General features: G+C 42.3%; 1 protein-coding gene across 4 annotated transcripts in view; it reads left to right on the top strand.

Annotated features, from left to right (window-relative positions):
* The window catches only part of ap1b1 (adaptor related protein complex 1 subunit beta 1), a 43,215-nt gene that overhangs the window by 20,375 nt on the left and 7,652 nt on the right, over positions 1–15,188 (top strand). For all 4 annotated transcript variants that reach the window (XM_021621643.2, XM_021621644.2, XM_021621641.2 and 1 more), the window contains 3 exons: positions 3,967–4,051; positions 4,684–4,770; positions 14,907–15,061. In XM_021621643.2, the coding sequence (XP_021477318.1) occupies positions 3,967–4,051; positions 4,684–4,770; positions 14,907–15,061 (327 nt within the window). The remainder of the gene's footprint in view (positions 1–3,966; positions 4,052–4,683; positions 4,771–14,906; positions 15,062–15,188) is intronic.

The raw sequence follows: 15,188 nt of genomic DNA, 5'->3' as shown, positions 1-15,188 counted from the left end.
GTTCAGTCTGGTTTCCAATAGACATGGGGAGATCAATTCACCTTTCAGCAGTACAATAACCTAAAACACAAGGCCAAATATACACTGGAGTTGCTTACCAAGACGACATTGAATGTTCTGGAGTGGCCTAGTTACTGGTTGGACTTAAATTGTTTTGAAAATCAATGGCAAGACTTGAAAATGGCTGTCTAGCAATGATCAACAAGCAACTTGACAGAGCTTGAAGAATTTGAAAAAGTGTGCAAATATTGTACAATCCAGGTGTGTAACACTCTTAGAGACTTACCCAGAAAGACTTACAGCTGCCAAAGCTCATTCTACTTATGTAAATTACATTTCTGTATTTAATTTTCAATAATTTAGCAAACATTTCTAAAAACATGTTTTTACTCGTCATTATGGGGTGTTGTGTAGATAGATGGGTGAGATCTATTGAATTCATGCTGCAACAAAAAAAAGTTGAATAAGTCAAGGTGTATGAATACTTTGAAGGAACTGTATGCCTGGTTAAATTATACAGTACAGCCCCCAGCTGATGTTATTCGCTTCACATTGTCTTAGCTAGGGCTGGGCAGTATATTGTATTGATACAGGGACCGGTTTGGGTTTTTACTTTACCTTCTATACCGGTATTTGAATGTTTAGGTTTGTTAAATGTGATACGCCATGTGTAATGTCAATTTGTATAGTTTGTTACTTGAGTCATCTCTCTCAGCTCTTTCTCCCGGTGCCACTTTCCACACACACCTAGCCACGCCCCCTGTCACTCAAGGCGCGCATTTGATGTTACTCAACCACGAGACACTTGTGTTCAGTCTGCATGGTCAATGCAACAATACTGTTTTCACTTTGCTTCTTAATATAAATCCACTAGCGTTCAATAATGACACAATTAGTTTGTGTTTCTTACATCAGCAAACAGCTAATTTATTTTCTTGGCAAGTTGCCCTAAATCTTGTGACGCTTATTGTTAGCCGCTAATAAATGTACAGAGTAAGAGCAAACGTAGCTAGCTAATACTGCCTGATTAATACCAGTGATGGTGTAGACCTGAATCGGCATGTTGTTTCTGCAACAGTATCTTTTAAATCAAAGAGGAATATGCAAAGCAAGAATATGTTAGCTACATGAAGTAGCTAAGAGAGAACATGCAATGTAGCCAAAGCTTATAGGATCCCCTAGGAAACACGTGTCAACACTGTAGTTTCTACCCTGTCACAATAAATCCTCTGGCATTTTAATTCGTTGTCATCTCAAACAACACTGTATTCAAAGTACCCACTATTCTATTCTAACTATATATTAGAATAGTCATTCCATTTCCACGATTCCAACAGTTTTGCTCTAATTCGCAAGTCAAATCCTAATTGCAACATTTGGTTAAATATAAGTCCTAGATTATTAGCCCATATCCTGCAGCCCTATGTGGCAGGGTGGAAATTCAAAATTGAGCGGTGGTGTAAAGTATTTTGAAAGTTTTTTTTTTTTTTTTTTTTTTTTGCTATCTGTACTTTACTTTACTATTATTTTTGATAACTTTTACTTCACTACATTCCTAAATAAAATACTGTACTTTTTACTCCATACATTTTTGAATGCTTAGCAGGACAGGGAAATGGTCCAATTCACGCACTTGTCAAGAGAACATCCCTGGTCATCTACTGCCTCTGATCTGGAGGATTGTTTTGTTTGTAAATTATGTCTGACTGTTGGAGTGTGCCCCTGGCTATCTGTAAAAAAATAAAATGGTGACATTACTTAAGTATATTTAAAACCAAATACTTTTAGACTTTAACTCTAGTAGTATTTTATTGGGTGACTTTTGCTTGAGTAATTTTCTATGAATTTATCTTTTACTCAAGTATGACAATTGGGTACTTTTTCCACCACTGCAATTGAGTGCAGGAAATGCAGAAATGATAAAAGTGCTGAAATTTATTTTGGTTGAATTATAAAACAGTATAAAACAATCAGAATGGAGAAAGACTCTTTGAAATCACTTAGAATGTATGTGTTGCCACCCTAGGATCACTCACTACTCATAAAGCACCCTAGGGTCACTCACTACTCATAAAGCACCCTGGGGTCACTCACGGCTCATAAAGCACCCTGGGGTCACTCACGGATCATACAGCACCCTGGGATCACTCACGGATCATAAAGCACCCTGGGGTCACTCACGGATCATAAAGCACCCTGGGGTCACTCACGGCTCATAAAGCACCCTGGGGTCACTCACGGCTCATAAAGCACCCTGGGGTCACTCACGGCTCATAAAGCACCCTGGGGTCACTCACGGCTCATAAAGCACCCTGGGGTCACTCACGGCTCATAAAGCACCCTGGGGTCACTCACGGCTCATAAAGCACCCTGGGGTCACTCACGGCTCATAAAGCACCCTGGGGTCACTCACGGCTCATAAAGCACCCTGGGGTCACTCACGGCTCATAAAGCACCCTGGGGTCACTCACGGCTCATAAAGCAAATGTATAACTTTTTAGTCAGCAACTAAAAATACCGTCAAACAGTCTTCGCGTCCATTTAAAAAAACTACTGTGATATAATACTTTGGACATATTGCCCAGCCCTAGTCTTAGCTGTGTCATGGCTTCACCTCAAACCATGTTCAAATAATGTCAGGTTATTTAAATTCCTGTGCTACAGAAACTAAGGATGAAATATGACCTAAGAAAGTCTCTGGAACTAGTTTTTAGTTCAGAACCATAACTGAGACGGGGCCTCTTTGGATAAGAGCAGTCCGACGACTTGGAGGGACGAGAGGCTGGAACGAGGGTGGAAGGATGCAACGTTGTGCATCTGGTGAGATGAGAGAGTCCAGGAGAAATGAGCGAGAGGGGGGGGGGATAGTCATTAGAGGTCACCCCACTCTGTGGTATTAGTCTACACCACGGCTCTGCTCTGTTTCCCTTGGCGCCAACACTGCTCCTCCCAGCCGGCTGTATTCCTACAGGAGGAGGAAAAGCTGTGGCCTCTGTACTGTACCTGCTGACTGTTATTTAGCCAACAGTCACGTTCTCGTATCAGCTGATGGAAATACTTTACTCATCACTGCTAAACTATTTGATCCATACAGGCCCAGGACTTGTATGATGGTACTGTAGGCTATAAAAACAAATAGTTTAGCAGCAGTGATAATAAAACGGTTTCCATTATTATCCAGTCAGTTGTGGAAGGTTCGAGAGAGACGTAGGGCGACCGAGAGATACAGAATAGCCTTACTGCAGTATAGACAACCTGTCAGGCAGAGAGGCACTCTGTCCACACAGCACCAATACTACCTTATGGATTATGCAAGAGTTTCTCCTGTCATGCCCTTCCTGCCACAGGCTTAACTGAACCTCATGGTCCTCATCACTCTTCTATAGAGCAGGCTGATCAATACGGTGACTGCTCCAGGCTCCACAAAGTTCTTAGAGAGTAGACTGTGGTTTAATCCCAACTGTTTCCTATATTGTGTGGGCCCTGGTCAAAAAATAGTGTACTATAAAGGGAATAGGGTGCCATTTGGGATGCATCCTATGTGAAGCTTCAATGAAGATGTAGTCAAATGGCCTTTTATGCATCTTCTGGTCTATGGACAAATAGTTTTTATTTTTTATAGCATGCTTTCTTTATTCTCAAGTTGTCCGAGGAAGAACAGAATGGATAAACGTTGAGGGAGGAATAAAAGATGTTGCCTTAGCAATTGGGCCTCACAAATACAGAGAAAGGGATAGAGAGAGAGAGATCACATTGTGTAGTAGAATACAGAGTGCAGTGGATGCTATCGTGTGTGTGTTGTCGTCTCCACAGGACAGTAACCTCTTGTTCAATAACCCCACACATGCCCTGCAGTGTCTGTCCTTTCAGACCACTTGAAAACAATGAGTCATAGATTGCCCTCTTCATCTCTCCGTCCTCTCCCTCCTCTCTCTCCCCCTCCCCTCTGTATGATCACTCTCACAGGTGGCTGTGAAGAACAACATTGACGTCTTCTACTTCAGCTGCCAATACCCCATCAGCATGCTGTTTGTGGAAGATGGAAAGATGGGTGAGTGTCTGAATAAACTACTCAGTGAATCAGTGCGTCACTGTTGATTTTAGAGTTTTGATTTATTAGGATCCCCATTTGCCGACGCCAATGGCGACAGCTAGTCTTACTGGGGACAGACACAAATCAAAAAATACATTACAGACAAAAGACTTTACAATTGACATGCATTCAAAAACATGAACATATTGTGTCACCTATCAATAGCCTCAAACCAGGATAAGGTCAGCCCCTGACCATTACCTCAATCTCCTAGAAGCTGTGTTTGTGTGCACACAAGTATCTTGTCATGCATTTGCTCTCAGATCACACAATCCTGACGTTGGGTCCAATTTGCCCTGTTCTTTTCCCGCTCTGGTTGATTGGTTCTGGGGGAATGTGGGGGTGTCTGTCCCCCTGTGGAGACTGCAGATGGGGGAGCAGTAGGAACACTGCTGGGAGCTAATGTTCCGGATCCTAAAAGCGCAGCAGGGACCGCACTGTTCAGCACCGCAACAAATTGTTTACCTTTCATTTGTTTTTTTATTTCCATTTGCTTTCTCGTCCTCGGTCTCCCTCGTATTTTGCTTTCTTTCTTTCACTGTTTGTCAATTTTTCCCACCACCTGAACTCTTCTTTGTATCCCTCCCCAGAGCGTCAGGTGTTCCTGGCCACTTGGAAAGACATTCCTAATGACAACGAGTCTCAGTTCCAGATCAAAGACTGTCATCTCAACTCAGGTGAGACAGACAAACACGGAGGGATAAAAGGAGAGGGGAGAGGAGGAGAATGTGTACCTCTACATGCTATATGTGTTAAGACAGCTTGGCATGTAACCTGGGATGTGGGCTGTGGAAACAGACTGGAACTCTGACCGGACATGGTTCTATCTATCTATTTAATGGATACACAGTGCATTTCGAAAGTATTCAGACCCCTTGAATTTTTCCACATTTTGTTACAGCGTTTGTCTAAAATGTATTCAATTTTTTTTTTTTGTGTCCCTCATCGATCTACACTCAATACCTCATAATGACAAGGTGAAAACATGTTTTTAGAAATTTTGGCAAATTTGTTCAAAATTAAAAACTGAAATAACTTATTTACATAAGTATTCAGACCCTTTGCTATGAGACTCAATTGAGCTCCGGTGCATCCTGTTTCCATTGATCATCCTTGAGATGTTTCTACAACTTGATTGGAGTCCACCTGTGGTAAATTCAATTGATTGTACTTGATTTGGGAAGGCACACACCTGTCTATTTAAGATCTCACAGTTGACAGTGCATGTCAGTGCAAAAACCAAGCCATGAGGTCAAAGGAATTGTCCGTAGAGCTCCGGGAATGGATTGTGTCGTGGCACAGATCTGGAGAAGAGTACCAAAAAATGTCTGCAGTATTGAAGGTCCCCAAGAACACAGTGACATCCATCATTCTTAAATGGAAGCAGTTTGAAACCATCAAGACTCTTTGTAGAGCTGGCCTTCCGTTCAACCGGAGCAAGGGTCTTGGTCAGGGAGGTGACAAAGAACCTGATGGTCACTCTGACAGAGCTCCGGCGTTCCTCTGTGAAGATGGGAGAACCTTCCAGAAGGAGACCCATCTCTGCAGTATTCATCCTGCCAAAAGGCCATGAGAAACCAGGTTCTTTGGTCTGAAGAAACCAAGATTGAACTCTTTGGCCTGAATGCCAAGCGTCACGTCTGAAAGAAACCTGGCACCATCACTACGGTGAAGCATGGTGGTGGCAGCATCATGCTTTGGGGATATTTTTCAGCAGCAGGGACATGGGAAACTTTCAGGATCGAGGGAAAGATGAAGGGAGCGAAGTACAGAGATCCTTGATGATAAATCTGCTCCAGAGAGCTCAGGACCTCAGACTGGGGCGATGGTTCACCTTCCAACAGGACAACGACCCTAAGCACTCAGCCAAGCCATGTCTCTGAATGTCCTTGAGTGGCCCAGCCAGAGCCCGCACTTGAACCCGATCGAACATCTCTGGAGAGACCTGAAAATAGCTATGCAGCGACGCTACCCATCCAACCTGACCGAACTTGAGAAGATCTGCAAAGAAGAATGGGACAAACTCCCCAAATACAGGTGTGTCAAGCTTGTAGCGTCATACCCAAGAAGACCTTAGGTTAATCGCTGCCAAAGGTGCTTCAACAAAGTATTGAGTAAAGAGTCTGAATACTTATGTAAATGTGATATTTCAGTTTTTTTATTTGTAATATATTTGCTACAATTTCTACACCTGTTTTTTGCTTTGTCATTGTGTGTGTAGATTGAGGGGGGAAAAACAATTAAATCCATTTTAGAATAAGGCTGTAACGTAACGAAGTAGAAAAAGTCTAGAGGTCTGAATACTTCCTCAATGCACTTTATTTCGTTAGGTAACCTGCTGACCTTATTTACATGTGATAATTAGATTTTACACAAGCATGAAAACGGTTGGGTCTGAGCTAAATGACTAATGCCAGCTTATAGTATATTTTCCTTAATAGATTTAATTTCCTGTAGATTGAAAATTGATGGTTTAGACCTTCCTGTAGTGTGACAGAGAGACAAGGGCAAGTTAATTAAGGAGTATATCTTTGCTATGCAAGGTAGTTTAAACAGAGTGACTGTAATTGAAAATTAAGAGTTTAGCTTTTGAATGAAACAGCTAGAGCTTAGTTAGACTATGGCAGAGTTTTATCAGTGCTCTGCAGATGAATAAAGCCACAGACATGAAAAGAGACTTGTGTTTCAGAAAGCTCCATTTCGCTGAATTCTTTCTATGCCTGTTATACACTATATATACAAAAGTATGTGGACACCCCTTGAGAGTGGATTTGGCCGTTTCAGCCACACCCGTTGCTGACGGGTGTAAAATCAAGCACACAGCCATGCAATCTCCATAGACAAACATTGGCAGTAGAATGGCCTTACTGAAGAGCTCAGGGATGCCACCTTTCCAACAAGTCAGTTTTTTGTGGTTCGGGCTAGGCCTCTTAGTTCCAGTGAGGGGAGATCTTAACGCTACAGCATACAATGACATACTAGACTATTCTGTGCTTCCAACTTTGTGGCAACTGTTTGGGGAAGGCCCTTTCCTATTTCAGCATGATAATGCCCCTGTGGAAAAGAAACGCGAGGTCAATACAGAAATGGTTTGTCAAGATCGGTGTGGAAGAACTTGACTGGCCTGCACAGAGCTGGTTCCATTATGGTTCTGATTGCAATGCTGTCCCCAAACCCCTTCACATTTTAAAGTTGAACAGTAAAATAGCTGAAGGTCCAGGCCTCTGCATGGAGGCCTATTAGATAGCCATCATATTGCTTCATTCTGATTCCCTCAGTTATAGTAGATTGTTTTAAATACAGGAGCTGGCGCACGCCCAGAATAATAGTTTGTGTGGAGGTGCTGACAGACGGCAAATAAACTATCAACATAATGTTGCACACTCCATGTATTGTCTCCCAGAAATGTAATGGGTATTTACCGTTTCGGCATCACTGTGCTTTCCTCAGGTTAATGTCATGAATACTTGAACCAGGTTATGTATGCACAGTGCAATTAGTGTAACCAATGACAGTAGTAAGAGGTGTGTCATAATGATTAAGTTAATTCAAATGAATTAGTGAAACTGTTCAAAAAATAGTATATGGCGTATTAAATAAATATATTATGCTATTATCATATAGACACATAATGGAATATAGTACATCCTATTAGCGTCAACCTACATTATTGTTTCATTAAATTTCACGATTTTGTATTTCATTTTTGTTACATGTAATCTTTTGGTTCAACCTTGATATATAATGTACATCATCAACAGGGGGAACATATTAGGTGTACGCTAAGAAGCTGTACAAATAATTGTTCAATTTACAAGACTTGTTTATATGAAGGGTCTGAGATCAAAGTCAATATTCAGACCACTAGGGGTCAATGTTTTTGGATAGGATATCCAGTAAGCCTCCCTTTTGAGGTAGTAGGATCTCGATGTTACCTCCTCTCCTTGGTAGAGCAACATACTCAATGCCTGTGTATTTGAGGGAGGAGATTGGATGGTTAGCTTCAACAAAGTGAGCTGCTACTGGATAGTCAATGTTCTTACACCTGATTGAGCAGCGGTGTTCAGCTATGCATTGTTTTAATTGTCTTTTTGTTTGTCCTACATAGGCTTTTCCACATTTCCAGGTGATGAGGTAGATTACTCCATTGGTCTTGCATGAGATGATACTCCTAAAGGGGATCTTTCGACCTGTATGTGGGTGTCTGAAGAAAGATGTTTTTATGGTGCTATTGCACTGTGTGCATGAGCCACATTTGTAGTTCCCATTTGGGATAGGTGTCAAGAGTGTCTGAGTGGGCTCAGGGGGCATGTCAGATCTCACCAAACTCTCCTATATTGCGACCTGTTGATGATGTACATTATATATTAAGGTTGAACCAAGGGATTACATGTAACAAAAATGAAATACGAAATTATTATGTGAAATTCAATGAAACAACAATGTATGTTGATGTACAATATTCCATTGTTTCTATATGGTAACAATAGCATAATATATCTCATATGCTATACACTATTTTTTTTTTTAAAGTTTCACTAATTCATTTTAATTGAATCATTATGACACACCCCTCACTACTGTCATTGGTTACACTAATTGCACTGTGTGCATACAACCTGGTTCAAGTATTCATGACATTACCCTGAGGAAGGCACAGTGATGCCAAAACGTTGGTAAATACACATTCAATTGCTGGGAGACTGTACATGGAGTGTGTGACTTTCTTTATTTTGATAGTTTATAGTAGACAACCTGTAACACAAGCCTAACAACACCCAGGGGCTACTTATCAATGTTTTATTTAGTGAACATGTGGCAATGAACCAGTGTTTGCCTGGGAGAAAATGATTGAAAAAAATGTATATAATTTTTTTCAATCATTTTCTCCCAGGCAAACACTGGTTCATATATACACTACCGGTCAAAAGTTTTAGAACACCTACTTGTTAAAAGATTTTTCTTTATTTTTACTTTTTTCTACATTATAGAATAACAATGATGCCATCTAAACTATGAAATAACTCGCATGGAATCATGTAGTAACCAGAAAAGCGTTAAACAAATCAAAATATATTGTATTTGAGTTTCTTCAAGTAGCCACCCTTTGCCTTGATTACAACTTTGCACACTCTTTCATTCTCTCAACCAGCTTCATGAGGTAGTCACCTGGGATGCATTTCAATTAACATGTGTGCCTTGTTAAAAGTTCATTTGTGGAATTTCTTAATGTGTTTAAGCCAATCAGTTGTGTTGTGACAAGGTAGGAGGGTATACAGAAGAGAGCCCTATTTGGTAAAAGACCAAGTCCATATTATGCCAAGAACAGCTCAAATAAGCAAAGAGAAATGACAGTCCATCATTACTTTAAGACATGAAGGTCAGTCAATCCGGAAAATGTAAAGGACTTTGAAAGTTTCTTCAAATGCAGTCACAAAAACCATCAAGCGCAGGAAAGGAAGACCCAGAGTTACCTCTGCTGCAGAGGATACGTTCATTAGTTTCCAGCCTCAGAAATTGCAGGCCAAATAAATGCTTCAGAGTTCAAGTAACAGACACATCTCAACATCAACTGTTCTGAGGAGACTGTGTGCATCAGGCCTTCATGGTTGAATTGCTGCAAAGAAACCACTACTAAAAAGGACACCAATAAGAAGAAGAGACTTGCTTGGGCCAAGAAACACGAGAAATGGACATAAGATCGGTGGAAATTTGAATTTTGGTCGAGTCCAAATTTGAGATTTTTGGTTCCAACTGCCGTGTCTTTGTGAGATGCGGTGTGGGTGAACAGATTATCTCTGCATGTGTATTTCTCACAGTAAAGGAGGTGTGATGGTGTCGGGGTGTTTTTCTGGTGACACTGTCTGGGATTTATTTAGAATTCTAGACACACTTAACCAGCATGGCTACCACAGCATTCTGCAGCAATACGGCATCCCATCTGGTTTGCGCTTAGTGGGACTATCATTTGTTTTTCAACAGGACAGTGACCCAAAACACACCTCCAGGCTGTGTAAGGGCTATTTGACAAAGCAGAGTAATGGAGTGCTGCATCAGATGACCTGGCGCCACAATCCCTGACCTCAAACCAATTGAGATGGTTTGGGATGAGTTGGACCACAGAGTGAATGAAAAGCAGCCAACAAGGGCTCTGCATATGTGGGAACTCTTTCAAGACTGTTGGAAAAGCATTCCAGGTGAAGCTGGTTGAGAGAATGCCAAGTGTGCACGGCTGTCAAGGCAAAGGGTAGCTTTTTAAAGAATTTCAAATATAAATAAGTGTTTAACACTTTTGGTTACTACATGTGATATGTCCATCGTTTTGATGTCTTCATTATTATTCTACACCATAGAAAATAAAGAAACCCTCACAACGCTGATAATAGCAAACCGCTCTCCCACACGGTTGGACGTACGGCCAAATTCTCAAATGATTTTACAGGCGGCTTATGGTAGAGAAATTAACGTTAAATTATCTAGCAACCGCTCTGGTGGACATTCCTGAAGTCAGCATGAGAATTGCACACTCCCTCAACTTGAGACATCTGTGGCATTGTGCTGTGTGACAAAACTGCCCCCAGAAGAAGGTTCACCTGTTTAATGATCATGCTGTTTAATCAGCTCCTTGATATGCCAGACCTGTCAGGTGGATGGATTATTTTGGCAAAGGAGAAATGCTCACTAACAGGGATGTAATTTGTGCACAACATTTGAGAGAAATAAGCTTTTTCCTCATCAATCTACACCCAATACCCCATAATGACAAAGCAAAAACGGGTTTTTAAGAATGTTACAATTAAATTTGACAAGTATTCAGACCCTTTAACTCAGTACTTTGTTGAAGGACCTTTTGGCAGCGATTTTAGCATAGTCTTCATGGGTAGGACTCTACAAGCTTGGCACACCTGTATTTGGGGGGTTTTTCACATTCTTCTCTGCAGATCCTCTGAAGCTCTTTCAGTTTGGATGGGGAGCGTTTCTGCACAGCTATTTTCAGGTCTCTCCAGAGACGTTCGATCAGGTTCAAGTCCGGGCACTGGCTGGGCCACTCAAGGACATTCAGACTTGTCCCGAAGCCACTCCTACGTTGTCTTGGCTGTGTGCTTAGGGTCATTGTCCTGTTGGAAGGTGAACATTCACCCCAGTCTGAGGTCCTGAGTGCTCTGGAGCAGGTTTCATCAAGGATCTCTCTGTACTTTGCTCCATTAATCTTTTCCTCGATCCTGACTAGTCTTCCAGTCACTGTAAAACATCCCCAAAGCATGATGCTGACACCACTGTGCTTCACCGTAGGGATGGTGGCAGGTTTCCTCCAGGCGTGACGGTTGGCATTCAGGCCAAAGAGTTCAATCTTGGTTTCATCAGACCAGAGAATCTTGTTTCTCATGGTCTGAGTCTTTAGGTTCCTTTTGACAAATTCCAAACAGGCTGTCGTACCTTTTACTGAGGCGTGGCTTCCATCTGGCCACTCTACCATAAATTACTGATTGGTGGAGTGCTGCAGAGATGGTTGTATTTCTGGAAGGTTCTCCCGTCTCCACAGAAGAACTCTGGAGCTTGGTCAGGGAGGTGACCAAGAACCTGATGGTCACTCTGACAAAGGCCCTTCTCCCCCAATTGCTCAGTTTGGCCGGGTGGCCAGCTCTCTGAAAAGTGTTGGTGGTTCCATTCTTCTTCCATTTAAGAATGGTGGATGCCACTGTGTTCTTGGGGACCTTCAGTGCTGCAGAAATGTTTTGTTACCCTTCCCCAGATCTGTGCCTTGACACAATCCTGCCTCGGTGCTCTACGGACAATTCCTTCGACCTCAGGGCTTGGTTTTTGCTCTGACATGCACAGTCAACTGTTGGACCTTTTTTTGTTGATAGGTGTGTGCCTTTACAAACTATTGCTTCTCTTTTGACCCAATGATCACTCGGCTACACAGCTGATGCCAACTGGACTTTTCAATAACACGGTACCTCATTTTGTTTACCTGTCGGCCCAAGCCTCAAACTCTGGTCCTCTATGTACCTAACTGACCCGCTCTGCCCATTCATCACCATTTACCTGTTGTTGTCTTAGCTCTCTTGATCAACACCTCTGATTGCTTTATGCCTCTCTGTCAATATGCCTTGTCTACTGCTGTCTTGGCTAGTTCTTAATGTTGTATTTCACTGTAGAGCCCTCAGTCTAGCTCAAAATGCCTTGGATAGCTCTTTTGTCCCACTCCACACACATGCGGAGACCTCACCTGGTTTACAACGTGTCTCATCGTCACTCAACGCCTAGGTTTACCTCCACTGTACTCACATCCTACCATACCCTTCTCTGTACATTAGGCCTTGAATCTATTCTACCACGCCCAGAAATCTGTTCCTTTTATTCTCTGTCCCCAACGCTCTAGATGACCAGTTCTTATATCCTTTAGCCGTACCCTTATCCTACTCCTCCCCTGTTCCTCTGGTGATGTAGAGGTTAACCCAGGCTCTGTAGCCCCCAGTTCCACTCCTATTCCCCAGGCGCTATCATTTGTTGACTTCTGTAACCGTAAAAGCCTTGGTTTCATGCATGTTACCATCAGAAGCCTCCTCCCTATGTTTGTTTTATTCACTGCTTTAGCACACCGTCAACCCTGATGTCCTAGCCGTGTCTGAATCCTGGCTTAGGAAGGCCACCAAAAATTCTGAAATTTCCATCCCTAACTACAAAATTTTCCACCAAGTTAGAACTGCCAAAGGGGGTGGTTAGCCTGTAGAGTTCTGTCATGCTATCCAGGTCTGTGCCCAAACAGTTTGAGCTTCTACTTTTAAAAATACACTTTTCCAGAAACAAGTCTCTCACGGCTGCCACTTTCTAAACGACCTGGCCCGGGTATCCTGGAAGGATATTGACCTTATTCCATCAGTAGAGGATGCCTGGTTATTCTTTAAAAGTGCTTTCCTCACCATCTTAAATAAGCATGCCCCGTTCAAAAAAAATTAGAACTATCAACAGATATAGCCCTTGGTTCACTCCAGACCGGACTGCCCTTGCTTTCCACCTGGCTACCCCTACCCCGGTCAACAGCTCTGCACCCCCCACAGCAACTTGCCCAAGCCTCCCCCATTTCTCCTTCACCCAAATCCAGATAGCTGATGTTCTGAAAGAGCTGCAAAATCTGGACCCCTACAAATCAGCAGCGCTAGACAATCTAGACCCTCTTTATCTAAAATGATCCGCCACAATTGTTGCAACCCCTATTACTAGCCTGTTCAACCTCTCTCTTGTATTGTCTGATATCCCTAAAGATGGGAAAGCTTCCGCGGTCATCGGAGACACTCTAGACCCAAACTGTTACAGACCTATATCTATCCTAGCCTGCCTTTTGTAAGGTATTCGAAAGCCAAGTTAAACAGATCACCTACCATTTCAAATCTCACAGTACCTTCTCCGCTATGCAAGCTGGTTTCCGAGCTGGTGCACCTCAGTCACGCTCAAGGTCCTAAACGATATCATAACCGCCATCGATAAAAGACAGTACTGTGCAGCTGTCTTCATCGACCTGGCCAAGGATTTCGACTGTCAATCACCCCATTCTTATCGACAGACTCAACAGCCTTGGTTTCTCAAATGACTGCCTTGCCTGGTTTATCAACTACTTCTCTGATAGAGTTCAGTGTGTCAAATCGGAGGGCCTGTGTTCCGGACCTCTGGCAGTCTCTATGGGAGTGCCACAGGGTTCAATTCTCAGGCCAACTCTTTTCTCTGTACACACAAATGATGTCGCTTTTGCTGCTGGTGATTCTCTGATCCACCTCTACACAGGCAAAACCGTTCTGTATACATCTGGCTCTTCTTTGGATGCTGTGTTAACTAACCTCCAGACGAGCTTCAATGCCATGCAACACTCCTTCCGTGGCCTCCAACTGCTCTTATATGCAAGTAAAACTAAATGCAACTCATCCTTTGGCTGCCTTTCCTTACAGTTCTTTGCTGCCAATGACAGGAACAAATTGCAGAAATCACTGAAGCTGGAGACGCATCTCCCTCACTAACTTTAAGCATCAGCTGTCAGAGCAGCATACCGATCATTGCACCTGTATATAGCCCATCTGTAAATAGCCCACCCAACTACCTCATCCCCATGTTATTTATTTTTTTGCTCCTTTGCACCGCAGTATCTCTACTTGCACATTCATCTTCTGCACATCTATTACTCTAGTGTTTTAATTGCTAAATTGTAATTATTTCGCCACTATGGAACATTTATTGCCTTACCTCCCTAATCTTACTACATTTGCACACACTGTATATAGATTTTTATATTGTGTTATTGACTGTACGTTTGTTTATCCCATGTGTAACTCTGTTGTTTGTGTCGCACTGCTTTTCTGTATCTTGGCCAGGTCGCAGTTGTAAATGAGAACTTGTTCTCAACTGGCCTACCTGGTTAAATAAAGGTGAAATAAATCAAATGTCCAGTCAATTGAATTTACCACAGGTGAACTCCCAGGTTGTAGATGCATCTCAAGGATGATCAATGGAAACAGATGCACCTGAGCTCAATTTCGAGTCTCATAGCAAAGGGTCTGAATACTTATGTAAATAAGGTATTTCTGTTTTTATTTTTAATAAATGTGCACATATTTCTAAACCTGTGTTTTTCTTTGTCATTATAGGTATTTTGTGTAGATTGCAAAAAATATATATTTAATACATTTTAGAATAAGGCTGTATAGTAACAAAATGTGGAAAAGGTCTAGGGGTTTGAACTTTCTGAAGTCACTGACAATATAACGTTTTAAAATGTGAACTGTGTATTTCAAGTTTATTCTCTTATCCCCCAAAACAGATGCAGCCAGCAGCAAGCTGCAGGGCAGTAACATCTTCACCATAGCCAAGCGCACGGTGGAGGGCCAGGACATGCTTTACATGTCCATCAAACTGTCCAATGGCATCTGGGTGCTGGCTGAACTGAGGGTGCAGGCTGGAAACCCCAACTACACGGTGAGCACAGGGACAGGGGATTGACTGAGAACAACTTGTTATTAAAGGAGAGAGAAATCTAGGAAAGACGGGTGGATAAGAATCACTTCAGTGACAGCAGAGCGGAGTGTAGGGATGGAGTGGGGAT

The sequence above is a fragment of the Oncorhynchus mykiss genome, chromosome 11, assembly GCF_013265735.2.
Source record: "Oncorhynchus mykiss isolate Arlee chromosome 11, USDA_OmykA_1.1, whole genome shotgun sequence".
Classification (NCBI taxonomy): Eukaryota; Metazoa; Chordata; class Actinopteri; order Salmoniformes; family Salmonidae; genus Oncorhynchus; species Oncorhynchus mykiss.
Note: the sequence above shows the minus strand (reverse complement) of the source record. Positions and strands in the feature narration are given on the sequence as shown.